Source organism: Vitis vinifera, chromosome 18, assembly GCF_030704535.1.
Source record: "Vitis vinifera cultivar Pinot Noir 40024 chromosome 18, ASM3070453v1".
In the NCBI taxonomy this organism is placed as follows: domain Eukaryota; kingdom Viridiplantae; phylum Streptophyta; class Magnoliopsida; order Vitales; family Vitaceae; genus Vitis; species Vitis vinifera.
In genome coordinates, this window is record NC_081822.1 from 6,402,871 (window position 1) to 6,430,472 (window position 27,602).

At 33.8% G+C, this 27,602-nt stretch overlaps 3 protein-coding genes across 5 annotated transcripts; 1 reads left to right on the forward strand and 2 right to left on the reverse strand.

Moving 5' to 3' along the window:
* Positions 1 to 4,604: 4,604 nt before the first annotated feature.
* On the forward strand, positions 4,605 to 12,996 carry LOC100245411 (serine hydroxymethyltransferase, mitochondrial). 2 transcript variants are annotated; one of them, XM_002285569.4, is made up of 16 exons: positions 4,605 to 4,874; positions 4,998 to 5,048; positions 5,243 to 5,329; positions 5,572 to 5,693; positions 5,813 to 5,889; positions 6,758 to 6,882; positions 8,505 to 8,597; positions 9,340 to 9,432; positions 9,559 to 9,756; positions 9,968 to 10,072; positions 10,174 to 10,239; positions 10,416 to 10,493; positions 11,035 to 11,146; positions 11,241 to 11,351; positions 11,481 to 11,648; positions 12,729 to 12,996. In XM_002285569.4, exons 1-15 carry the CDS (start codon positions 4,791 to 4,793, stop codon positions 11,627 to 11,629), a joined length of 1,551 nt encoding a protein of 516 aa, XP_002285605.1. In that variant the 5' UTR covers positions 4,605 to 4,790; the 3' UTR covers positions 11,630 to 11,648; positions 12,729 to 12,996. The 2 variants fall into 2 exon arrangements, with proteins under 2 accessions (XP_002285605.1, XP_010664446.1); XM_010666144.2 differs by having other exon boundaries at positions 12,733 to 12,996.
* A 133-nt stretch (positions 12,997 to 13,129) lies between these two features.
* On the reverse strand, positions 13,130 to 16,084 carry LOC100252407 (putative pentatricopeptide repeat-containing protein At5g52630). The gene is made up of 2 exons (XM_002283632.5): positions 15,754 to 16,084; positions 13,130 to 15,486 (listed from the first exon to the last, which is right to left on the reverse strand). Exons 1-2 carry the CDS (start codon positions 15,844 to 15,846, stop codon positions 13,291 to 13,293), a joined length of 2,289 nt encoding a protein of 762 aa, XP_002283668.2. The 5' UTR covers positions 15,847 to 16,084; the 3' UTR covers positions 13,130 to 13,290.
* Positions 16,085 to 16,971: 887 nt separating this feature from the next.
* On the reverse strand, positions 16,972 to 26,929 carry CIPK17 (CBL-interacting serine/threonine-protein kinase 8-like). Of its 2 annotated transcripts, NM_001281201.1 has the most exon segments (15): positions 17,409 to 17,510; positions 17,692 to 17,766; positions 18,187 to 18,243; positions 18,481 to 18,597; positions 18,980 to 19,099; positions 19,985 to 20,107; positions 21,488 to 21,571; positions 22,153 to 22,158; positions 22,160 to 22,285; positions 22,392 to 22,445; positions 22,551 to 22,625; positions 22,708 to 22,815; positions 22,915 to 22,986; positions 23,117 to 23,164; positions 26,215 to 26,376. In NM_001281201.1, coding segments are annotated over 15 exon segments (1,329 nt in total).
* Between the last annotated feature and the right edge of the window lie 673 nt (positions 26,930 to 27,602).

A 27,602-nucleotide genomic window follows, 5' to 3' on the forward strand; every position in this document is an offset into this window, starting at 1 on the left:
ACGAGTTTGGATGGTGTCACCGATATTGCTGGATGTGTCACACTATTACAAGTATAATTAATTATTCACATAAGATTATAATTTCTAATTGCTTCAAGTTTATAATTTAAATAAGATTTTAATGTTACATTTTTTCCAATTATGGCCTTGGGATAGACTCCACGTGGGTCGACCAAATTTTGGTCGACCACTAGCCCCTCCAGCAGTTCAACATTTAGATCATGATGTAGCCGATGATTTACCAATTGAGGGTCCTATTAGGGTACACCATGGATTATTGGATGAAGACCAAGGATTACAGGATGAGGCATTGTTAGACGAGGGTTTACCAGCTGATCTGTTAGGATGTAGGTGGAAAGTACTTTTATCATGGGCTCAAAACCTATCATGTGTGTTGACATTTTATCGAGACCAATTAGATGCACAGGCCCATGACCAAGTACATATAAGATGTAATGTGCTATTTTTAAGCATATAAACATTAACATTATTAATGTCAAATGTTGATTTTAACAGGTTTTATGGGAGCCTTATATGAGAGACTTAGTTGTCCATCTTCCAGCGATATCTTTAGCAGACTAGGAGATTTGGCGAACGATGTCACATCTTATCTACTTTAACATTGGCGAGTGGCATCGACCAAAGCAAATGTTGTGACAATTTGGCCTCCAACCAGGGATACCTCCATCTTGTTCCATAGAGCAAGACCTCCATTCTGTGGATAGGTGAGGACAACATAAGTATGATTGGGGGGCATTCCATGCACAATATATAACATTATGGGCTAGTCGTGCGGAGTGTATTGCAATAGCACCACCAATGACAGGTGGTATGCAGTTTCATGATCCATATATGGAGTGGTACCGACATATTACACGACGTTTGATCACACTCCCTCTCCATAGAGATCATATAAGGTATCATAGTACAACAACAACTACTCAATTGTTGGTAAGATTTTTTAATTTAGAAATGGTTTATTAAATTATAATTAACAAAAAATCATCTTCATCTGTTTTATTTTTCTTATTTTTTTAGATCACTGGTATGGTTGAGATTGCTAGTCAATATGTTGGGCCTACTTCAAGTGCATCAGGCGACATTCATCGGATTGTTATTGATATTTTGCATGTTATTGGAGAGGGGCATCGCATACATTCAGTCTGTCAGTCGCCTACATCATCAGACCCATCCATGAGACCACATGTGTCAGCCACTACAGTTAGGATGCAACTTATTTAAGGCCGAGGGAGATGTAATAAGCGAGATGGTGGGCGAGTTAGTCGACAGCCTCGACGATCTGTGCATCCACCCGAGACCATGTTAGCACCATCCACATCATCTACCTCATTTGCACCTGAGGCTTCCACACTTCCCCCTTCACCTTTACCATCACCTTCACCGAGACCTTCTCCCTTAGAACATGTCGTATTAGATACCACTCTACCATTTCTTGTATTTTCTCCCATATATGACACTATACCTTATGTCACTACACTAGAGACTACCCCACTATCAACTAATCTACCATCACCACATGTCACCACACTATCATCACTTATATCTCCTCTTCTCGAGTTCTTTATATCAGATGTTATTGTACCAGCTACCACTACATCAGATGTCATTCTTCCATTTCCTATATCACATCTCTTAGATGCTACCATATCAGATATCATTGTACTTGAGATCACCTCACCATCTATCACCTTACCATTACCTACACCTCTTCCCATAGAGACTACCATGCATCATACCCTTACACATGTTACACAGTTAGATGTATGCCCACGTAGGCGACGACATGGTCCACGTAAATGTTGAGTCTTGCCTCCATCAGTTTCATCTCAACCTATACATTATGAGACATGATAGATTGCATAGATAGATTCGACAAAAATGTCTTTGTATCGTAGGCATCCACAGAGAAAGAGGAAGACCCCATCATGTGGCACTCATTGAGGACTATTTTTTAGTTTTTGCATTTATTTTCATTTGTATTGTATTGTTAACTTTTTATTATGAACGAATTATTATATATTTAAATGAAAATATGATAAATTTTAAACTTAAATTGAACTTATATATGTGTGATATTATATACCACTTACATATAGCAATCCGACAATCTAAAAAATTGGTTTTAGGTTTAAATTTAAACTAAGTATAATTATGACTAATTAGTTACATATAACAACAACACTATATTGATATAGAAAAAATAATGCATTAAAAAATAATTACAGTCTAAACCTCCAATCAAAATAATTCTTAAACTAATACTACTTAATAACTTGAACATTCACATGATTTGAAATTTAAACTTAAAAAATTGGTTTTAAGTTTAAATTTAAAGTTATGATTACCAACTACTATTTTGACTATTTTTTAAAAAATTCAAAAATCGTGATTACCAGTTTTGTGGTGTGAATACCCACATGAATAAGACACACATCACTTTGAAAATTATTATGAGAATAAAATTAATTTATGAATTTTTTGTTTTAAAGAAATCATTTTTGCCCAAAACTCTCGTTAGTACCCAATAAGGAACATTTTTCTTATTCTCAATGAATTTACAAAAATATTCCAAAAACATTTTCATCGATTTACCAAAACAATTAAACTAAATAGTGAATTGATTGGAAAAACAAATGTATTTTCTTTTTAGAATTCTATATTTTAAGAAGTGAAAAAACAAATTCTATTAGGTTGGCATTTTAAGTTTAAAACTTTAAGCTTTTCCATTCCATTTTGAAAGGAAAAAAATGGAAAAAAAAATATTTTTGTTGTATTTAAGTAATTTTCCAATCATATTTACCCAATGGAAGTCATTATATTTTGTACAAATGCATAGCTTTAATTTTTGAACAAAGTTACAAAATAATATTATATTATTCATTATGAGGGTATAAAATAGTATATTTATAACTAATTATATTTATATTAAGTATAGTATCAATTATTTTAATAAAATTAAACAAAAATATTTTTATATCAAATTAAAGACATCAGATATTTAATTCTATATATTACTATTTTTTAAATAATGAGATCAATTAAAATTAAATATTTTAAATCAAACAACATAGTTTATATATATATATATATATATATAAATTAAAGTTAAAACCGTTGTTGATTACTTTAAAAATAGTCAAAGTTATAATTAACAACTATGATTTTAAACTTAAAGTTAAAATCATGGTTGATAACTATAGTTTTTATCGTTTAAAAAAAAATAAAACTATAGTCACTAACTACGATTTTATGATGTGATAACCTACGTGATACAAGCGCACTAAATTGGACATTATTTTGAAAATCGGTTTGCTTTATGTAATTTTTTTTTTTTTAAATGTTTCATTTTGGGTCAAAACTCTCTTGTTCCAATTTTTTTTTTTTTTTTTTTTTTGGTTGTTTTGGCGCCTCGTCCAAACAATTTTATTGGACAAACGCCGCTTGCCTTGGAAGCCGCGCGGGAGACAACAGCTACTCTGGCGGCAGCACTTTTCCCTTTAAGTTGATTACCATATTTTGATTTAATTTTTTTAATTAAGAAAAACATTCTTTGTCTTTAATGGAATGTTTGAATCTTGTCCGGTTTCTGAAAATTAATCCCATGCGTATATCATCAATTAGACAATTACAAAAGAAAAGAAAAACTTTAAACTTGCCAGTTAGTTGGTGAAAATTAATAAAAAAAATTTTTTAAAAAAATTCCTTTTGTCTTTGGATAAATCCAAAAGTGTGAGAAAAATATATATTATTTAAATGCGTTGGAATATTTTATATTTATTATTTCTTATTTTAAAATATCTTTTTATAAATATAATAATTTTTATATAAAAATAAAACATATATGATTTCTTTTTGTTTTCTTCAAATTTTAAATGATTTGTGAAAGTGAAAATTTTTTCTCTCTTTAAATTTTTTAAAAATGTATTCAAATAGTTTACTTAATTTTATAATTTTTATTTTAAAAAATAAAAAAGAAATATATCAAACATAATAATTTAGACCATATTTGATAATTATTTTTTAAGAATAATTTTGAAAAACAATTTTTTAAAATTGTTTTCTAATATTTTATGAAAAAGAAATTTATTTGGGAATTGAAATATTTTTAATATTTTAAAAATAATTTTGATAAGGAGTGTTTTATTTTTAATCATTTTATATGATTGTATAATTATATTTTAAAATAGTTTTTAAAAAATAATTAAAAACATTAAAAATATATAAATTGTTATCTAAAAACACGTTCTTTATTATTTAAGAACAAAAAATAAAAAATTATTTTTTTTGTTGTTTTCTTATTTTTTAATTTTAGATGATAAAAAACTATTTTCTTATCAAATACACCCTTAATTTATTTGTAACAACTTTTCGTATACATATTCTCCTCATTTTCTGTCTCAAATTTTCTAATCTTATATTGAAAGTATATGAAAAAGATTAGTGTGATTTTTATTAATTAAAGTAATCCAGTTAGTTAAGATTTTACATTTACCAAATATGTGGGTTTCATTTTGAGGCATGACTTTAAATCCACGCTTTAGAAAATTATAAATTCAAGGCCATTAAGATGAGACAAGCCCTTCAATCAGGATTCAACAAAAATTAGCAGTGACTAGTGACTACTCTATTTTTAGGTGGTTCCATTTATTTATTTATTTATTTATTTATAAATTTAATATAATTTTTTGTTTTAACAATCACCATCGCCACCAACCCCATCCCACTACCTCTTATGAGAAAGGCCCAATAGCAAGCTGAGCAAGAGAGAGATGGCAATGGCGCTTCGCGGACTCGCCTCTTCCGTCAAGAAGCCGATTGGGCCTCTTATCAATGGCGGTTCCCTTTACTACATGGTGTTCTTTTGAATTTCTATATATTATACATTCAAACTCGTTGATGTTGTGTGATTTGAAGCAGACCTCTGATTGTTTGTTATTCTCTTTGTCTTCGTGTTTTTCGTGTGATCTGTTTCATAGTCATCTCTCCCGAACGAAGTTGTCTGCGAAAAAGAGAAATCTCGTATTACTGTGAGCGATTCCTTTTTATCTTCCTTAATTTCTATTATAATGTTCTCCGATGTAATAATGATAAGAATTTTTTGATAAATGCATTTTCTTTCTCACAAGATCTAGGATTCTTTAGGGTTTCCTTTCATTGTAGAGCTGGCAGATTTTGAATTTCTGTTTCATTCGAATTCATGGTTTAAAACTTTTGATTTCAGTGGACAAAACAATTGAATGCTCCGCTTGAGGTTGTTGATCCGGAAATCGCTGACATCATTGAGCTCGAGAAAGCGAGGCAATGGAAGGTGTATGACCAATCCTTTTTCTTTTAATGGATTAATCTTTCTGGTTAGACAACTATTCTTTATATTTCAGAGATATAATTGATGTGATCTTTTTGTTAAATTTGAAATATTGAATATGATTTGGAATAACACAATTTGGAATTGTTTTGAGTTCAGAATTTTTTGGGATCACCATTTGCAGAGGACTGTGGACTTTGATTTGAAGCTTACATTACGATTTTGAATTGAATTTTTTGATGTAGGGATTGGAACTCATTCCTTCAGAAAATTTCACATCGGTATCTGTAATGCAAGCCGTTGGATCAGTCATGACTAATAAATATAGTGAAGGGTATCCTGGTGCGAGATACTATGGAGGAAATGAGTACGAGGAGCTACTTTCAATTTCCTTTCCACTTTGTTGCTCATATTATTCTTCAGGATGATCACCTTTTATTTTCATAATTAAATAATAAAGCTAATATTGGATTTGTATTTTTTCAGGTATATTGACATGGCAGAGTCCTTATGTCAGAAGCGTGCATTAGAAGCTTTCCAGTTGGACCCTGCAAAATGGGGAGGTAAACGAACCGGGCATTTGATTTATCCTAGCTTGCTTTCTTTTCTTTCAGTTAGCTGATGATGTTTACTGCAACAATTGCATTATACTGCACTTCAGTTTTTTGGAGACTTTAACTGAAAAATAGCTTGAGATCAATGCAATGACTGCATGTTTATATAATCAGAGACTCTAATTTTGAGAAAGGAGTGGCCCTGTTAGCAGGAAACAATAGTGTTCCAGTTAAATTATTCTTAAAGGATGGTATTGACTTTCTGCTGCCTTGACCAATTTTGAATATTACATTTTGTCAAAATAACTGGCCTTTATTTATTGCTTCTTCTTTCTGTTGTTACTAATAGAAATGAGTTGCTGGATATGGGTTGTGGGACTAAGTGAATAAGTTCTTCTAGTACAATAATAGGAGGAACTGGTTAGGTGGTGGGACCATCTAGCGATTTAGATTGGTCAGTTGTCTTACAGTGACTGCTCAGGTGTTGAACTATCAGAGATCTATAAAATTACTGCTTCATATGTGGAAATTTGTTGTCCATACTTTTCTGACTGGTTTGGATGAGAAGTGAACTAGGAAGCTTGCTAATTCTTTGTGCTTGAAGATAACATTACCAACTCACTAAAACTATAATTATGTTAGCTTTATCCTTTCATTTTTGTATGATTTTCTTGTTGAATAATGTCATATCTGGATACAGGGAGGAAGTCAGAAGATTTTGGTTTGATGGATTTGAATTTGTAACATTCATAGAGTTTCTCCATGCCACGTTTATTTTTTGTTTAAATCATTTATCTATTTGTCCGCTCCCACGTAAAGAGACATATTTCTGAACACCAACTTTATTTAAAGCTTATTTATTTATTTTTTTTGGCAGTCAATGTGCAGTCATTATCTGGATCCCCTGCCAACTTTCAAGCTTACACGGCATTATTAAAACCTCATGAGAGAATCATGGCACTTGATCTTCCTCATGGTGGGCATCTTTCACATGGTTATCAGGTGCTTATGAGTTCCTTCAATTAAGACTTTTGCCTGCCAAACTTGAACATGGTGTCCTGCTCTTGGTGATTAACCAAGACAAATTTTATTGGATTCAATTCTGACTTGTGCTTTTCTTTTCTTCTTTCCTCTAATAGTTAGAAATGACACATGTGATGTGTTTACATGCATAACATTATAATATCCTTTTTATAATTTTACAAAGCTTACCTATCAAAAAAGGAACATTATAAAATCTTTTGGTAGATTTTGAATTTAAGGTACGGGGAGGCATGGTGCAGTGTCAAAAAATAAATAAAAATACTACTGTGGAAGGAAAGTAATAATAAGCAAGTGTATTCTGACTGGCTCTGCAACTTTAATTTAATTACTGTTTTATCCATGATCTTTCTCCCTAGTTCTTACTTCTTGTAGTTTCTATATCTTTTGTGGGTTATTTTGTGCTTTCAAATATTTTGGAGATGAAAAATGCAATCCTTTCAGGAGCGACCAAAGAAGCACTTGAACTTTCTATGATAGTACTAACTCTCTGTAGTTTGGATATGCTGATAATCATCAGCACTTGCTAATGTGGTGTATGGTGTAATTGTAATACCAAGCATGTTGTTATTAAATTAATCTATTGGATATAGAAGTTTCTAATTTGATGATTATGAAATAAGTTTGTTCACCTCTACAATTTTGGATGATCCAAAAGTTGGAAGATGAGTGAATGTTACCTTGTGCATTTGTCAGGCATTGATTAAGCAAAATCTTTGAATTTTCAAATAACTATGCATCAAAACTCACTCTATACAGGAAAATGTGAGTACCTATGATGTTCCTCTTTCTACTAAATAAAAGCACTTCCATAAAGTATTTTATGCAATACTCATTACCATATTTTATCGCTTCCACTTGAAACCTCCGTTGTCACCCACAGTTTCTTGTTCTATTGAAATAATTTTGAAACCCCTTAGGAACCATAATCCTTAAGACTTTTTAATGATATACATGAATATTGAGTTGGAATAAAAATATTGTTTCCTATGCATCTCATGAGTTCAGCCTTTCACATGGTTCCTAAGCAAACGCATTTATCAGGAAAACTGAAATGGAAATTTCTGTACTTTGTTGGAGAGTTGAGAAGTTAATAAAACAATAGATATTCTACAGGTATACACACACATAACACACATTTGCATGGTTTGTCATCTTATATATGCTGAGTAATATGTCTGTGAATGTGTATTTGGCCTATGGAAATCCTAAAACTCTCCCTCCAAATATATTTTCAATCAAGTGAGAGAGCATTATCATGCATTTATCTTTGTTCTTGAAAAATAAGCCCAATAAATAAACCATTAATTTTATCACATTGTTACTTTATTGATGCTCTCGTAGCATGTTTATGGTCATCTATTTTAGAGGAACTCCAAGTAGGTGGTTTAGTGGTTTTTTAACCTGGAAATTTCTGTAACAATTAAGAGTTAGATTTTTTTCTTGTGGTTTGATGTGCTCCTTATGTATGCCTATGGAAAGAATTTGAGGAATAATTTCTTCTTCCTTTTTTTTTTTTTGATAAAAGCTTGTCTTCAGTATCTGATGTGCTAGCTTTTCATCATTCTTTTAACATTTTGCAGACCGACACCAAGAAGATATCTGCTGTGTCTATATTTTTTGAGACAATGCCATACAGATTGGATGAAAAAACTGGATATATTGACTATGACCAGGTGCATTTACATCTCTCTCTCTCTCTCTCTCTCTCTCTCTCTCTATCTATCTATGGAAGTTCTTCCAATTGATGCAAATATGGTATGCTACCATTTTTAGTTATAGTGAATACACTGTTTGTACATAATTTAGTTCTGCCAAGATTTTCTACATCAGAAATAGGTTGATCATTTGGCATGAAGATGATGAAGTCCTGTGCTACTCTAATCTGCAGAAACTATTTGCATAAATGCTGAGAATTATTCACAAATGATTTAATGTGGTGATTACAAGTTAAGGAGAAATAATTACTTGCAAACGGTGCTTTACATTTCATTTTATGATGATAAAATACCTTGGGGATTTTCTTTTCTCATGGGATGTTGGACATGATATGGAATATTGTTTGAACCCCAATATGTAATATACTTTGAAGTGTTGAAGAGATAAAATGCAGTTTCGTATGCATGATATCAGAATTGTTTTGTCCTTCCAGTGGCTTACAATTCTAAATGTCTGTGCCATGTAGAAATGTGGATAGTATGAAAATTGAAACTTATTTTACTTTTTCATGGATAGTTTTCCTTTTTCCTCTTCAGTTTGGGGCAGATTAATTAGTGTTCGTTCTGCACATTATATCATATATTTCTCACAAAATTACATTTCCAATTTTGTTTATAAAGAGTTGACTTTATGCCTATCAAACAAATAAAATAAAATAAAATGAAAGTTGACTTTGTGAAATAAAAATATTCATTGCAGTTGGAGAAAAGTGCTGCCCTCTTCAGACCAAAACTAATTGTTGCTGGCGCAAGTGCCTATGCACGTCTTTATGATTATGCACGTATCCGCAAGGTAAGAGATTTTGGTTTGAGGGACACTACTGCGTTCATCATAGTCACAACATTAAAGTTCTCTATTATTATTTTAAAGTCTAAATGTTTAGAAATCGTGTAACTTTAAATTCTTAGGATTTAACAGGTGTGTGACAAGCAGAAAGCTGTCATGTTGGCAGACATGGCACATATTAGTGGGTTGGTTGCTGCTGGTGTTATCCAATCTCCTTTTGAATATGCTGATATTGTGACAACCACAACACATAAGTCTCTACGTGGGCCACGTGGAGCAATGATATTCTTCAGGAAGGGGGTTAAAGAGATCAACAAACAAGGGAAAGAAGTGAGTCTTGATGTAAAATAATGAAAAGACAACAAACACTAGAAGTTACTCATGCTTTAGATACCTTAGCTGCAAGCATTGCTTACCCTTACTATTGCTATTCCTGTACCATTTTTCCCCAATTGGTTATGGTTTCTTTCAGTTTTGAAAGCAAAATTCATAAGTGAATTATCTGGCACACATTTTTCAATGGTTGAATTCCATCCTACAGGTGTTGTATGACTATGAAGACAAAATCAATCAGGCTGTCTTTCCTGGACTTCAAGGTGGACCACACAATCATACTATTTCTGGCTTAGCAGTTGCATTGAAACAGGTTATTTATCTAAAGTATTTCCAACTGGAATACAATTTTTTGGATCTCATTTCATTCAAAGCTGATTTTGATTCATTTCTTTGACTATTCTGTGGTTGTAGGCCATGACTCCAGAGTACAAGGCTTATCAAGAGCAAGTCCTTACTAATTGCTCAACATTTGCTCAGGTAAAAGGCTCCTTGATGCTAGTTACATTTATGCAGTTTTTCTTGTTTGCCAATTTTCATTGGTTATGCTAGTTACATTTAACATTTTTCACTATCAGTTAGTATTTTCTTGTTAATTTTGTTGATATTTTGGAGAAGTTTACACTTTTAAAGTCTTCTTTTTTTTTTGGTTGCAGAGTCTGTTAGAGAAAGGCTATGAACTTGTATCTGGCGGAACTGATAACCATTTAGTCTTGGTGAATTTGAAAAACAAGGTAATAGGAGAATGTTCCTTCTTGCTTTGGCATCATTTTGCTTCTGCAAGTTTTAAGTTTCTCCCCTTCAGAAATATTATCTTTTAACCCTATATAGAGGGGATGGGAATAAGGTTGATTCAAGTAGAAATATTATGGTGGTTGATGTCCTTTGCATTCTGTAAAAAAATTTAGAAACAATTTTCAGCGATATTTAAAGGAAATTTCCATTAAAACTATGGATAATTGAGGATATTATGGACATTATGCTGATAGAGTTTTTATTCTATTCCTAAATAAACTCCATGAAAGTGAATCTCAGCAGGGAATGTATTCCATTGCACGTGAATGCAGCCAGAAATATTGAACCCCATTGATAAAGGGTGTTCTATGGTAGATTGTATGAATAGAAAGCATTTCAAACACTATAGATTCTCAGCTTGGAAAGTTGGCTTCTATCAGAAACTGAGATAAATATTGTTCGCATATAAAGGATGGGTATAAATTGTTTTTAGCATGAGAAATGGAATTAATTATGTGTTGTGGAATTTTCTTTCTACAGGGTATTGATGGTTCTAGAGTTGAAAAGGTTCTTGAATCAGTTCACATTGCAGCCAATAAAAACACTGTTCCTGGGGATGTGTCTGCCATGGTTCCTGGTGGCATTCGAATGGGTAGTGTACTCCTCCTTTGTTTCTCTTGCCTCTACTGATTGCTAGATAATTACTTCACTTTGATGAAGTCATCTCTCTTCTGTTGGCACCTCAGGAACCCCAGCTCTTACATCTAGGGGATTTGTTGAGGAGGATTTTGTGAAAGTAGCCGAGTTATTTGATGCTGCTGTCAAGTTGGCTTTGAAGATCAAAGCTAACAGCAAAGGTTATTGATTCTGTAACCATCAGTTAGAGACTCGTCAATCTTGTCTATGTTGTGATGATGTCTAATGAGAAATATCTATTGCTTCACTTGTATGCTTACTGTACTCATCTTGGATTATCATAAAACCAGGAACAAAGTTGAAGGACTTTGTGGCAACCATGCAGTCAGATGCCGAAACTCAATCTGAGATTGCGAAGCTCCGCCATGAGGTCGAGGAGTATGCAAAACAATTCCCAACTATTGGTTTTGAGAAAGAAACAATGAAATATAAAGATTGAAGTAGTCTTTAAGGACAAGGTATGTCACACTCTGGATCGCGAAACAGACATTTGTGATAGTTGTCATTTTGTCTGTAGAATTGAAGCAATAAAATCACATCTAGAGATGAGGTATTGGACATCTGTCATAAATGTTGATGTATCCATCTGAAATATCAATATCTTAAAATACTGATGGATATTTTAACTGATGTTTTAAATTCTTATATGTGTATGAATGTATAGAAGTATTATTTAGCCAAACCCTATATAGTTGAGTTTTGAGGCATTGTTGTTATTTTGGATTGCTGTACAGCATACCATATTTTTCACTTGTTCTTGCTATTTTGATGTTAAACATACATCTAGGTCTAATTTTCTGCATTGGCACTTAAACTATTTCATGAATCTTTTCCGAGTTATATCTTTTTTAACTTCAGCATAAGCTGTATAAGTAGCTTAACTTGTCTTCCTCTCTGTGTTCCACTTATTTTCTTATTGGTTTCTTCTTCATCCTCTTGTTCCTTTCTTCTTCTCCAGGTGCTGCTTATTTTCTTTTAGCTTTCATCATTATTCTCCTTATCATTTTGTGATTATTCATATTTTGCAAACTGGAGATGTATGGCATAAACGTTAATTAACAAGGACTATGTCCTCAATCTTGAGCTTACCTTTTATGAATGACATGTTTTTTTATTAACCCTTAGGCTATATCAGAAATCAACTATTGAAAACCTAGAAAATCCACTGTAGCCTAATATAGAATTTTACAAGTCTTGGTCCATGGCGTTCAACAAGATGTGGTAGAATCTTTTAAGCATTGTCAAGTTCTAGTGTTGAAATGTAAGAAGCACATGCTAAACCATAAGGGGTATTGTACTTGTGAATGTGTGAATTTCCTAAACATCGACATGTTAGAAATTCTTTATACGATATTAAAGTGGGTTCTTTTGCTCTCAATCTTCCAACTCTCAGTCATAATTTTTCAAAAATGTAGCAGTGGCAAGTCTCCATTATAGGAACTGTAACATTTGAAGTTATTTATATTGGTAAATCTCTTTTGCACATCTATTAACCATTCTCACCTTTTATTTTGTTCCTGCATACAATTTGTTTCCAGGCAGGCTATCACTGTGGCTCTCTAAGTTCTCGGACGTTGAAGGCAAGGAGAGATGATAACTAGAAGAATGCGTATGATTACCAACAGGAGGAGCTTCTGGGAGTTTCATTTTAAAACTAAATGAACTCCGTAAGTCTTTGTTACAAATCTAAATTTATGGTCCAATGCCCGGCAAAAGTATAAACTTTGATTGTTTTCAGAATCAAATCCATGTACGACGTATGATTTGTCGCACAGAATAAAAGGACTATTTTTGTATTGGTGATTATGCTGCCTACTTGATGTTCAAATTCCCTGTAAAATCACAAAGGGGACTTAATTAGTCCTCGTGGGAGGTAAATAGCACCAAGTTCATAACAGATTTGGGGTTTGTTGATGTGGTTGAACCACAACGCCTTAAATTTATGTCTCCTTGGCAACAGCTCTATTTAGAGAAAAATATTACAAAAGAGTAGTCATCCTGGGTAAAGGTAAAACGGCCACATCAAGTAAGCTATTCCCATTGGGTGATTACCGGTGTTGAATGCCCATGTAACAACAAATGAAGCAAAAAAAAAAAAGATCAGATTAGAGTTCCAAAATCTCCACATGAACAGTGTCCGTTGATGAATTTGTGAAGCCGCTTGCTATCCCGAATGATGATTTCCCGAGCAGACAGCAACGAGATGATCCTAATAAAATTGTGGCAATCCCTGCACATGCTAATACTCTTCGTAACCCGTATTGGTACAGCATTTGATGTGTTCAACAGCCCAAATGCAATAGCCAATTTTTCACTGTGATAAACAATGGAAGTTAATGCCTTCTCCTCATCAGCATCTTCCTCCTCATCGGTCACCTCTAAGCTTTCTTCCCATTCATATCCAAAACTCTTTGCTTTCTCATGCAAGTTCCCCAACAATTCATACATCTCCCCACTCTGTGCATGTGACCGGGCATTGCGTTTGAATGAATAAATCTTGTCCTTGATGCTAATCCAGCTCCAATCCTTTAATCTTCCAAGTTTCTCTTCTTTCATCATTTTTCTCACCCTTGAAACTTCCTTCCATTTCCCTGCTGAAAGGTACATGTTCAACAAAAGGTTGTAGGTCTCTGTATCTTTTGGCTTCAGGTTGAGTAACTGTTCTGCCGCATAAAACCCTAACTCCAATTTCCCTTGACTTCTACAGCCTGCAATCAAGATCGACCATATAAACTCATTGGGCTCCAAATCCATCTCTTTTATGAAATCAAAAGCTTCGTCTAACCGACCCAACCTAACAAACATATCGATTAGGCATGCATAATGGTCCATCACAGGAGTGATTTTGTACTCATTTTTCATCATCTGAAAGTAATCCAATGCTTCATCAACCATTCCAGCATGACTACAAGCTGAAAGAACACCTACAAAGGTAATCTTGTTTGGTCTAACTCCTGCTAATCTCATATCCTCAAACAGCAGCAATGCTTGCTGAGGCTGGCCATTCTGGGCATAACCTGTAATCATAGAAGTCCATGATATCAAGGTCCTGATAGACATCTCCACAAAAGCTTTACTTGCCCTCTCAATGCTTCCGCATTTGTTATACATGTTCACTAGAGCAGTTCCCACAACCACATCTGACAAAAACCCGGTTTTGATGGTTTGAGCATGAACTTGTTCTCCTTGTTCTAAGGCCACCAAACTGCTGCACACAGATAAGACACTTGAGAAGGTGAACAGATCAGGTTTCATACCAGACCGATTCAATTTCAGGAAAATGCTAAGTGCCTCAGTTCCGCACTGGTGTGCTGCAAGGTCATCCTTTGCAAAATCCATCATCCTGGCATGCCCTGCAATCATCGCATTCCAGGTGACCAAGCTGATAGTTTCCATCTCATCAAACAATTTCTTGGCTTCATGGATCCACCCACATTTGAGGTACAAATACATGATAGAATTCTTTATGGGTAGATTTGATTCAAACCCAAGTTTAATGGTCAGTGAATGGATCTGCGTCCCAATGTCCAAACTCTGCATTACACAACACAAGCTCAAGGCACTGGTCAGTGTGAACTCATTGGGCTCAACACACTCGGAAAGCATCTCAACGAAAAATTGCAGACCAGTTGCAGCTTCACCATTATCGCCCCAAGCAGATATAACTGTAGTCCATGAAATCACATTCTTATCCCTTATCCTCCTGAAAGCTTTAACGGCACATTCCAAGCTGCCGCATTTTGAGTACAAGCTACAAAGGGAGTTGCCAATGCTAGCGTCGAATTCAATCCTGTATTTAATACTATAACCATGGATTTGCTTCCCTAATTCTTTAGAGTGCAAATCAGAAGAAGCACTCAAAGCAGTTCCCAAAGTGTAGTTGGTGGGATAAGCTCCTGCTTCCAGCATTTCTCGAAAGACTTGGACAGCCAACTCCGGCTTTGAATCGTGAACGTAACCCGTCATCAGGGTCGTCCATGAAACCACGTTTCTGCGAGGCAATTCGTCAAAAACCTTTCGAGCAGTCTCCATTGTCCCACATTTGGCATAAACATTGACGAGGAAGGTCATCAGAAATGCATCCTTGTGGGCTCCGGTTTTTACGATGTGGGCATGAATCTTTTGCGCGTCTGAAACCAATTTCTTGTCGATGCATTCTTGCAAGATGGGTACGTAAAAAGCTGACTCCACCTTCGTGCCTTCTCTTATAAAAGAGAGCGCTTCTCGGAAGTCCAGACACCTTGCCTCTGAAACTCCATCTAATTGGGTGCTTCGCTGATAAGAGACACTCGGGCTCTGAAATTCAACAAAATTACAGTGTGAAAAAGACTGAATCAACCACACACACACACACACACAAAAAGAAGAAAAACTGAAACTGAAAGCGTTTCAGTTGAATTCAACAATCTTAGATTAGTATCATGGAAGTACTGTTCTTGCTTCGCACCCAAAAAGGAGCATCCATTTCAGCTCCTAGAAGCAAGAAAAACACTCAAATACAAGTCAGAATTGAAGCATCTTCGTCAGAATTAGTTGTAAACATGGTGAATTGGGTTCCGTTACCTTTTCGCTGGGAAGAAAACTGGCGGAATATTTTCGGAATTCAGATTCGCTCTTGGGAGTGCGGGTAACAGCAACAGAAGGCAGAGACGCCATTGAAATAACAGGAAAAAAAAAGAAGAAGAAAAGGATGGGTATTTTACATTATGTGGTTTGTTTTGGTATAGAGGTGAGTTTCACTGGGAATGCGTTATCTTCTTTCCATCTGTTTTGGATAAACTCTGGTGGAGGGAAAACGGAGGATCCACTTTCACTCTATGCTTTGCCCATCTTGGTAACGCTAACACCTCACTTACAGTGACAGCCCTATCTATACCCAAAGTTTAGACATCGGTGATTATTTCTTTTCTATAAGAGAGAGTAGAAAATACAAGGGCTTTGGGCATCTTTTCATATGCTAGTTTTTAAAAACTATTTTTAAGGAAAATAACAAAAAAATATATTTGGTAAGTTGTTTTTAAAAATAATTTTCAAAAATTTTAAAAACAAATTGTTTGAATTTTTTTAAATAATTTTTTATTTTGATTTTGTATAAACATTATAAATTTAATTTATATAATATTAATTAAACTTAATTCAAGTCTTATTAGAAATGAAAATATTTTTGTAATTATAAATAAGTTAAAAAAATAAATATATTTTTTTAGAAAAATATGAATAGTAATAATAAAAAAATGGTAAATATATTTTTTATTAAAAAAAACTATTTTAGTATATGTTAAAAAAAAATATGAATAATAACATCTTCCCAAAAACATAATTCTTTTTTGTTAAAAATGAATAATAATAATAATAATAATTTAAATATAATAATTATTAACAATATTTTAGCATTCGATTATAGACATTAGAATGTTTTTTTATTTAATACGCAATTAATTATATCAATTTTTTATTTTCAAATTATTTTTAAAATTTAAAGAATCATTAAAATATTTAAATTATTAATTAGAATCTATTTACTTAGTAAAAAAAATCATAAATTGTATGTAAAAAAGAAATAGTAATTGTTGCTTTTCTAAGACTTATTAAAAAAATTCAAATATTAAAAAAATTAAAAGGCTTCCTAAGAGCACTTTCAAACGGATTTTTAATGACTTCCACAAAACAAGAGACAATTCAGACACTTCAACAGAAATAAAAACACATGGAAGCATTATGTACAACCATACAAGCGTAACAAGCCACAAACCTGGAAGGAGACCGGAACTAGCCGACTCATTAAACTCAAAGAAAATTCCGAACCTCTCTCCATTCATTTAAACCCCGGCAAGACATGGGTTTCTACTCGTTTTGATAACAACTATCAGCTATTATTCTCTTGTCTACAAAATGGCATTACAGTAGTAAGAGATGAACTACTCACAAAATAGAGATAGATGATATACAGGCACTAATCATATTAGAAGTTGCAAAAGTTTCTTCTTCTTCTTTTTTTTTCCTCCTTTTTTTTAGTGGTGCAGTGTAGGTAAAGCTGCAATGGAATCTGCGCCTCCAAGGATACAGCAGTTTTCACAGTTTAAGGCAACAGGTCGACCCTATATATGAACATATTTGGCATTTGTAGCTGGCCTTCTGGAAAACAATTCAATACATCTAATTCTCTGTCTTGGTGATCCTTGATTTGCTTGATTGATTTGGTGGTTTCCAGTAAACAATCAACCCTTTTTACTCTTCGTCTTGGTGATCCTTGATTTGCTTGATTCATTGAGTGGTTTCCAGATGATATCCTCCAGATTGCTGCAGAAGTTCTTGTAAAACTGCACCAAAGAGAAGTGCAACTCTTTTGAGAGTCTAGAGTAACTTAGATGTCATTTTCAATCATACAGAGGTTTCTTATCAAAAAGGCTGGCAGGAAGAGTAAATGCTGAAGAGCAATAACAAAAGCAGATTTACTTAGGATCAGATATGTTGTGAAGAGAACAATTTTGAGTAACTAACCTTCTGGTATTCACCAGCATCTCCAGCTGCTTTCTGAATGTCTACCATAATAAATGTGGGAGCAACTTCAAAAATCTGTTACATGAAATATATCAATTGACTGAAAATTAGAAGGCAGGTCAAAATTGACTTCCAGGCATAGATCTACAGCTTTGTTCATGTTGCAAGGATCCCTTAGGATTTTTTTTTTTTTTTTTTTAATGGCTATTATTAGCACTGAACATTGGGTTGAGAAGAAGGTAGCAGACTTCTTGCATACTTATTTTTTTTTTATCAGGACTTCTTGCATACTTATGGTCATGGTGTCCAATGAAGGTAGCAGATCGGTATTCCTATATGCTTGCAGTGGCAAAAAACTGGTGATGAATTATATTCAAACCATTGTTTTTCCATGTTGTCTATCTCCTTATTAGTATTGAAGTTTCAATTATCGAAAGAAAAGTGAAAATTAAAAGGTCATGATATGGAGTTTGGAGGATCAGTCTGGGAACTTACTTCCAACATGACTGAGAAATGTTCCATCTTATTGGCTGAAATGCCTTCCACCCTCATCTGAAAATTTAGAGGAAAAGAAAAAATATCTCATTTTAAATGAGTTCATAACAAATAAATACAACTGTGTGGGACAACTGTCCAATTAAAATGGAAAAGCAAAAGAAGATAAGATGGACGTGAAGAGAAGGAATAAGAGAAGGATTCGATATTTTAACACTTAAAATTTTCAGAAGGTTGGAAATACTGGAGTAAGAAGCAATGCAATATAATGACCGTTAAAACTTAAAGATGTACCTTATAATTGCGAATATGTGTCTTGAAACCCATGGATTGTGCAACAACTTCCATGCTTGATAGAACAACTCTTGGTGGTTTCTGTGAAACGAAACGTGTTTGATGCTTTACAGGGCCCTATCACAGTGCCAAAAAATATATATATGTATCTTAGTAGGTAGCAAAATAACATATATCAGATTATTGTATGAGAACATAACCTTCCATCAAATATTGTGATAGAGATGTAACATTTGCAGTATCATTGGTCAGATCTGATATTTTTTACATTCCTAACAGCCCAGGAGTACTAGGAGGGCAAAAAATGACAAAGATTAGAACTTATGAGCAGTAGGTTATAGGGCTCCATAATATGAAGAACATTGAAACATAAAATTTTCAAATTTAGGAATTAGTTAGGATTGCTAAACCAGATGTCAGATATATATATATATATCCATCTATATATATATATATATATATATGAGTGGAATACAATAAAAATACAAGTAAATCTTACCTCTCCCCGTTCAAACAGAGCTGAAAGGTTTAGGCCCTGAGAAAGAATTATTAGGTCAAATGCATTAAGAATCAGAGGACCCATGTCCTCATTTCCATGTTGATCATTAGCATGTTGTTCCTACAGCAAACAATAGTACAGGCATGTCAAGAATAGAAAATCCAAAATAAACGGGTTGATGCATTTAAAGAGGCATCTAATTTGGACAGTTTCTGTTTCTATTGAAGAAGGCATACCAATTAATTAAAAGCATAGCTTAAATGGAATGGAAAATTTTCTTACTACTAGATTATTCTAGAGCAAATATCCCTTTTATCAAAAACAAGGTTGTGTCCAAACTAGAAGCTTTAAAGAATTTTTTGTTCTTTTTGTAGGCAAACAAAAGATATATTAAGCGGCACCTACCAAAAAGGTGGCACACCCTGTGTACACAGGTGGTCTATAATAGGAGAAGCTCTAAAGAAAATAAGTGCAACACAAGCAATTGGAGTGTCTAATGAAAGCAAGAAAAAGAGCAGTAGAGAGAACACAATCCAAAGAACCTATGCAAGTATGCAAATCGGTGCATCACTGCTATAACTTTTAGTGTATATGTTCGTGTGATTACCATATTATATATAATAGGATAGATAAAAAATCAGTAAGTAATAACAAAGTCAAGACATAATAAAGGGAAACACTTTTTTTTTATGGAGGTTCATTTAATCTGGCATATTGGGACAAAATTCTGTTCCTAATGTTCCACAAATTCAAAAATAAAGAGTTAGTACCAAAGCTCCTAATGCATCACCTGAAATATATTAGATATTAAGAGAATAAATACTGCTAATAGGGATGTTTATTGTTCTTTTTTAATAGGTAATATTATCTGACATGATGTGAATCAGCTTATTAAAGATTTCACAGTGGCAATAAAACGCAAAAGCATGAATACAGACTGTTTCCCAGTATTTCATAGACCAGGAAATTTAAGAAACAAAAAATACATTTGGAAACCTTACCAACCTCAGGATCATCAAACACAGCGTTTACATCATCCAGGTTAACATCTTCATATTCAAGAAGTCGGACTGGAACATACCCCTTTCTAAACCACTCATCGCTCCTGATCTGTTCAATTCGAATGCGCTGCCAACATAAACACAAAGAGACTGCTCAGTAATGACCGGAATCAAACCCATTAGAAGCCATTAAATTCACTAAAATATGAACACAGCAAATAAACAGCTAATACAAAGAAAGTGGTACTTAATATAAATAGTGGAAGAGTATGATACATTATCATGTTCATACTTGCTCATGTATTCAATAGACAGAATTAGGTGGTCAGTGCATATAAGAATTTCATCTTCCTGGCGTTGTGAAACAGTAAAATATGGATCTATGATGCCGGAGCATCACAGTAGCTTTATTAAGATGTTTAAAAAATGTGATAATGGTTCAGTGGAATGTCAAGATACCCGCAAAAGAAAAGCACATATAATCTCAATAGCTCTTAGATGAGCTTGAAAAGAGCTAATCTTCAATTAGACCTTTGTCTGGAAGATTCAGGAATAAAAAGCATTAGATTATCACAAAACAGCAAAACAACAAATCTACCAGTTCATCAGAGAACTAGAAAAATTTACTAATTCATTTTTTTGATTAAATATAAATATCTAACTTTTCTATTGATAAAAAAATAAAACAAAAGTCAAGTTTGTATCCAAAATGGCTTTGGAGAGTTCTTTTTTCTTTTTTGTTTTTTCTGAAAGTTTGTTTAGTTTTTACTCTAAAAATAGTTCTCATTGAATCAATTTAATCTAATTTAAAATAAAGGTTTTTTTCAGATTACCAATTGAAAATCAAGTCCACAAAAGGGAAACCTAGCATCTATCAATGTTTGAATTCAAGTTATATCTAATAAATTGAAGTAGAAATTATCTATCATTCATATGAAGAATGGTAGAAATCTGAAACTTGAAAACAATTTGACCTACTCTGGGACATATTCTAGCTATTTTGTGGCCATATTTTACTTTCCCATAGATACAACAAATCCTCATAATATTACCATGTTATTTTTCTTGCTTGAGGGTTCATGCTCAATCAAAGTGTTGAACGAAGTACGCATGTAGGATTAGATGAGCATTCTTCTACCTAGGAATGCAGAGCATTATTTCAAGGAAATAAATGCAATCACAGCCTCAAGGACAAACTTAGGTTTCATCCAATAAACTCAGAAATCATGTATAGTTATAAGTAAATCAATAAATCCAGGTCAGTTTTCCAACTACATGAAGCAAAAACCATGAGTACTTGTTTTCCAATAATCCTGTGTCAATTCCATGGTTATATCGCATTTCAGTTTTCAGAGGTCTTTCTGTCCAACAACTTGTATCCATATCATAAACAAATAATTTCCAAAGTCCATGTCCTTGTTACATATCCTTACTACTAAATTTAACAAAGGCAAGGTACAACTTCATATACACAATAAGTAATGACTTAGTGCACACAAAGACTTACAGTTTCAGGATTTGGGTCTAAAATTCTATGAATCAAGGATTTTGCTCCCACTGGAAACCAGGATGGGCATGAAAATTCTGCTCTCTCGATCTGCAGAAAACAGAATGATTTAGATTGCACCTAAATAAAATGTCACAAAGCGAACCCTTTCATTCTGAATTCTTTAATTCAGAATGAGATTAGGATAACTCGAGAAGTTTTGATTGAATTGTGATCCAAAGAGGCTGAGGTAAACTGAAATTTTAATATGATAGATGAAAGACATACATTAGAGGAAGCAAAAATTCTCAAAGCAGATACTAGAAAAGTAATTTTTATTTATTTCATGATGTAAAAACATGTAAAAAGAAAACAGCTAAAATAAAAACAAGGCCATATCTTAAGCTTCCACAAACAATAAGAATGAGGCAAAGATCAATGACAGTCTCTAAATAGAATTACAATTCTCAATTATTAAAGAAAACCAATCCATGATAAACCATTGATAGCATTTTCACTTTCCATGTACCTAAATATAATGTCTCACTTGATTGCAGATAAATAAACACAGAAACGAAAAAAAATTGTAAAAAGAAAATTGTTGGTTACATCATTTAAACACAACTCAGTAGATGCAACCCATAGAAGTATTGTTTTCACAAACAAAAGGTCATACATAATAAAACTTCATGCCTTACTGTACAGAGTGGTTAAATCAAGCTCATCAAACGGGAGATATCCAGCCATCAGAACATAAAGGATGACACCACAAGACCAGACATCTGCTACAGCACCATCATAACCCTTGTGACTGAGTACCTACAGTAATGAATTAAAAAATTAATACAGAAGAGAGCACAAGGATAAAATGAAGCTGCTATTCATGTTTATGATGAATTTCACCCAAATCTCCCCTTATTATTACCTCTGGTGCTACATAGTTAGGAGTACCACAAGTTGTCTTAAGGAGGCTAACTCCCTACACATAGAAACCACCAAATCGTTACAAATTTCATATCATTTCTCCCAACTGTTATAACATCAATAAAAATGATAAAACATTTAATCTTATTAAGATTCTTACCGGCGCAGGCAACGCACTGAGACCAAAATCTGAAATCTTTAGATTTCCTTGGGAATCTAGTAGAAGGTTTTCAGGCTATACATGAAACGGAAAAAAATTGTCAAGTCTTCATAAAAAATCAGGCACAACAATTTTCCACACACCATTCAATATACACCTTTAAGTCTCTGTGGTAGACTCCCTTACTGTGGCAATAATCCACACCGTCAATGAGCTGTTGGAAGTAACTTCTAGATTCATTTTCACTTAGTCGGCCATGGTGAACCTGCATAAGCATGTTCCCTGTCACTAACTTTTCAATGTGAAAGAATAAAGTAATGCTTAAATTACAATAGCCTCACTGCTTCTTATGTTAAAAACTCACTATTTTATCAAACAACTCGCCACCTGTGATGAACTCCAAGATTATATATATTTTTGTACGGCTTGCTAGAACCTAGCAACAGGAAGCACAAGCAATTAATGAGAAAAGACATCAGCCTCCTAGACTATGAAAACAAAGATAATGTCTCACAATAGGTAGATTATAGTCTAGATTATAAAGTCCATGCCTCATGAAGACGAACAACATATGGATGTCTAACAAGCTTCATTATAGATATCTCCCTCTTAATCTGCACAATGAAAACAAGTTACACATTGATGACAGCAGAAAACTAGAATCAACAGGATCAATAGCAATGCAACACTTCCCAATCCTAACTCAATAGATGTAAAGTTAGATCATAAGGGAAAACCTCACACGTTCGGAAAAGTGCATTGCTAAGTGTTATTCAGAAATTGATACAGTTAAACATATAACATTATGTGGAAGCCATTCTTGGTAAGAAAATTAAGATAGAGATTAGTAGGAACTAAATAGTTTAGAGCTCGATAACCAGAATTCCATTGGAAATATCTACCAAAGAGTCTTAGTGACTGTATTAAAAAATGAAAACGCGTTCATTAGGAGGTTTGACGGCCCAAAGTCCACTCAAGGGTATTTTTATCAATAAAACAGAAATCAGCTACAACTACAATGCCTCTAATTTTGCTACTGTGTTAAGACATATAGCTACAGCTTACCATGAGTTTGCACCAATAACCATGCAACACCACCCCAATCCCAAACAATTAGAAGTAAAGTTATGCCATAAGGAATCACCTCATACATTAGGAAAACTTTATTGTTAAGAGTGATCAGAAATTTAAACATTTAACATTATGAGAAGCCATTCTAGGTAAGAAAAGTAAGATCAATTAGTAGGAATTAAATAGTTGAGAGCTTGATCGCTAGAATCTACAGTTCATTCTATCGGAAATATATGCGAAGGAGTTTCAGTACTGCATTACAAAGGGAACTTGAGTCCATTACAAGGTTTGGCAGCCCAAAATTGCACACTTAAGAAAGACAGTTCATTTAGAGTATTTTCCTCCATAAAAGAGTCATTGGCCACAACTACAAGGCCTCTTATTTTGCTGCTACATGAATAGACATAACAACTTACCACCAACTACTGATTAGTGTAAAATTGCTCATTATTATTGTAGTTAAATTATGCCAACTCATGGCATTGCACACACAATAGCACTCAATGTATCATGTTTTTTCAATATAAGGTGTCTTGATCATTTTGTATGAGTTTTCAAGGAAACATGGCAAAAGGTGACTTAAACAGGCACTTTTGAAGGGTTAGTAACCTTAGAAGGAAGACAACTCAATGCCTTACTGATTCCCCTTCAAAAATCACAAAAAAAAAAAATGTGAAAAAAGTCAGCCCGCTAATCTTAGTCTAGCAAGCTTAATGGCTCACTAGGTTGCCCACTAGGCTCTCTAGGCTAAGAACCTAGCAACCAGGATGACCCCTCTTTGCAATTCTAAGTTTTTTCCATGCTTTTTTAAGCCCAAGCAGCCCCGTGACCTTCCCAAATCTCTCTTTCTTCATTTCTCTTATCCTTAGTAGAGACTTGAACTTCAAATCACCACATCTCACTCACTTCTTCCTATTCTCACTCTTCATCTCTCATTCTCTTCAAGCAAAGCTCACTAAGATCATTGTCAATGCCTCAAGAGATGATTCAAAGCTGTCATCAAAGCCCTAACTATCATCACTTGACAATCTTAGGAAGTCATCTCATGTTGTAAGTTGTTCAAAGAAGAGACATTCCATTTGCCTTCAAGTTGACAGCTCCTCAACATCACTCCACCTTCCATAAATAGCTAGCTATAAAGGGAGTAGAAAAAAGATAATCATGGAGTAGAACAATGTAGGAGTACGAGAATGTGAGAAATAAAGGGGAAGAACTCTATTTCTTCTAAGTGTAGTTGTAATCTTACATTTTTATTTATGTTTTCAATTTCAATGTTTAATTTTCAATTTTATCCTTTTGCCTTGGTATCATGAGTGTGTGATTTCTTTGGTTTAAGGTGAGGGTGAGATTAGGCTCCCATTCAATTCAACATATCTTAGTTAAGGCAAGTTGGGGCAAGGATCAACACCTTCATTGTTGTCACCAAACTCACCACGTGTCACTGCTACTTGAAAATGTCTTGAGTGGATGGTAGTTGGTGGAGTGATGACTACAGTGTAAAGCCCTCACAAGACTTGATCAATCTTGTGTCATAGGATTAACTGAGGGGGTGAGAACTCTTCTAGTAGCACCAGTTATAGACATGGGTCACAAACTTTGTAAACATAAAGCTTAGCCCAAATTAGGTTTTAGTGTTTTGAAGGGGAAATGGGCAGACATAGCAAAAGCTCAATGGTATGACACCTATCTAAGATAGGGTCACAATGGAAAAATGCCTGCAGTTTCTATTTATTTAATTTCATGATTTTTCAGCTCTCATACCTTCCAAATTCAATATAAAAAATGCAAAGAACTTCCCTTCCATCTCTTTCTTGAACTAATTTCTCAGTCACTTCCTTTGGGTTCAACTATCAGGATACTTTCCAAGTATCATAAATTTAAAGTCCTTGCACTTGGGGACTAGTTGACAACAAGAATACACTTCTGAGATGCAAGCAACTAACACCGAGCAAGTCTAAGCTGTTACAAGCTAGGTTTGAGACTCTGCTCAATTTGTGGACACAGATTTAGCGGCTAAGCTAGTTATTGGAAAACAACTTTCACTTGATAAGGCACCAAGATTCAGATAAGTGGGTTTTTGTCAAGTTTTTGCTAGAGGAAACAGTATTCAAGCTCTAGCAAACCACTATGAGCTAAGCCAGAAACATCTTTGACTCGATAAGGTACTGATTATTGCTGTTAAGGTGTTGAAAGGCAAAACAAAATCAATGGATTATAGTCAGTCCAAGCATAGCTTTCAAACTCCTTTGATTGACTTATTTCAACATATATTTATATATATCTTGTTCATGAATTCCATTGCCTTTTCATCTTGGTGAATATCCTCAATAAATATGGTCACCAGCATGAATCGATTGAAAAGAACTCAAGCGCTGATTCTTAACATAGGGAAAAGCCGATTTGAAGTAAAATTTTAACAGATTGGATATTCATCATGTGACTTTGAAATCAAAAGCTGAGCACATTAACATATACACTAAGCAATGTGTTTCAAGAAAACAATTAATTACAGCCGTTCGATCCCGTATTTATCTCAATCAAAGATACGCCCTAAAAAAGAGGGATATAGAGAGAGAAAGAGAAGGACGGTAACCTGGTCGGTCATCTTGTGCTTGATGATGGTGCTGCGATCGAGCACTTTCATGGCCACACTCTCACCGGTCTCCGTGTTCTGCGCGAACTTTACCTTAGCGAAGGTCCCTTCTCCGATCGTCCTCCCCACCTCATACTTGCCAACCTTCCGCACCGCCACCATCTCTGATCTCTCTGCCTTGTGTAACTAATCAATTCTCTTCTACCATTACATTCACCAAAACGCCCAAACTGTCTCTCTAGAACACTAAATTTCAACAAAGTCTATCACAAGCTTTCTCCCCTTCTAAATATTTTAAGAATTAAAAAATCCCGATTCCAGCTCGAAAGCAAAAAGAGCTTGATTGGTAGGTCAGAAAAAATATCGGGAAAATTTGAAGCCAATCGGTTTGTTTTTCATGGGCAAGTGAGAAAAAGCAAAAGGCAAAGAAAAATGCGTCTTCCCGAATCCGAATCTGCTTACGGTTTTGAATTAAAACAGGAAAAGCATAAAAAAGAATCAATTGCCACTTTTGGGTTGTTTTAGCGTGAAACCGAAGTTGAATAATGGAGGTGAAAGCCGAAAGCCGAGAGGCAGCCGTTTGGGCTATGAAAATGGTTTATATATTGGAGTGGTTTGAGGGGGGTGGGTTGGTGGTTTGGTGACTTCGGTGGGGAGTGATAACCAAAGTGGTTGACAATGGAGCGGTCCGTAGTGACGCTGACCAAATGCCTGCTCAGTACTGACGTCTACTTTCGCTGTTCTTTCTCTTTTGCTCAAGTGCCGTATACGTCATTATCTTAAATTTTTTAATATTCAAATTTATTGCTATTTATTTAATAGATTAATATTTTGGAACAGCTTAATAGTATTTTTGGGCATCATTTCCGTGAATTTCAAAACAAAATAAACCAATTCTTCTTGTTTGGATATATATTAAACCAGCCAAATAACCTTATCTTAATCATTATTGTAAACATGAAAATTTTAGTGGATTAATTTCCAATTATAATAGATAAATTTCCTAGAAGAAAATGAATTAATCTCCAATTATATAAAAAACATAATATATATATATATATATATATATATTATCTTGTTGTTAAAAGAAAAAGTTGATCTAATTTCATTGATAAGCAACTAAAATTTAAGAATTCAAAATTTAATTCTCTACCCTCACTTGACTTCTTTTAAGAAAGAGAATCGAAAATGAGATTAAGAAAAAAATCAAATCAAGAAAACAAAAATGAGATGTGCAAAAGTTATAAAAAGTCATTTAAAGTCGATAAATAACAAATAGGTTACACGCGTTATTTATCATTCAACAAATTCATTAAATAAAACTTTAGGTATTCAATTGATCTTCAAATTTTAAAAAAATAATTTCATAAAACAAAATAATCAAAGAA

Coding starts and splice junctions, on each gene's coding strand:
- LOC100245411 (XM_002285569.4), top strand. CDS start 4,791: ATGGCAATGGCGCTTCGCGGACTCGCCTCTTCCGTCAAGAAGCCGATT. Junction 5,049..5,242: donor AAGAGAAATCTCGTATTACT/GTGAGCGATTCC, acceptor TTTTGATTTCAG/TGGACAAAACAATTGAATGC. Junction 5,890..6,757: donor GGACCCTGCAAAATGGGGAG/GTAAACGAACCG, acceptor TTTTTTTGGCAG/TCAATGTGCAGTCATTATCT.
- LOC100252407 (XM_002283632.5), bottom strand. CDS start 15,846: ATGGCGTCTCTGCCTTCTGTTGCTGTTACCCGCACTCCCAAGAGCGAA. Junction 15,487..15,753: donor GTTTTCTTCCCAGCGAAAAG/GTAACGGAACCC, acceptor GTTGAATTTCAG/AGCCCGAGTGTCTCTTATCA.
- CIPK17 (XM_010665773.3), bottom strand. CDS start 26,376: ATGGTGGCGGTGCGGAAGGTTGGCAAGTATGAGGTGGGGAGGACGATC. Junction 22,987..23,101: donor ATGTTGTTCGTCTTCATGAG/GCATGGACTTTA, acceptor TCCTGTTGCTAG/GTTCTAGCAAGCCGTACAAA. Junction 22,286..22,391: donor CTAACTATGTAGCACCAGAG/GTAATAATAAGG, acceptor TCATTACTGTAG/GTACTCAGTCACAAGGGTTA.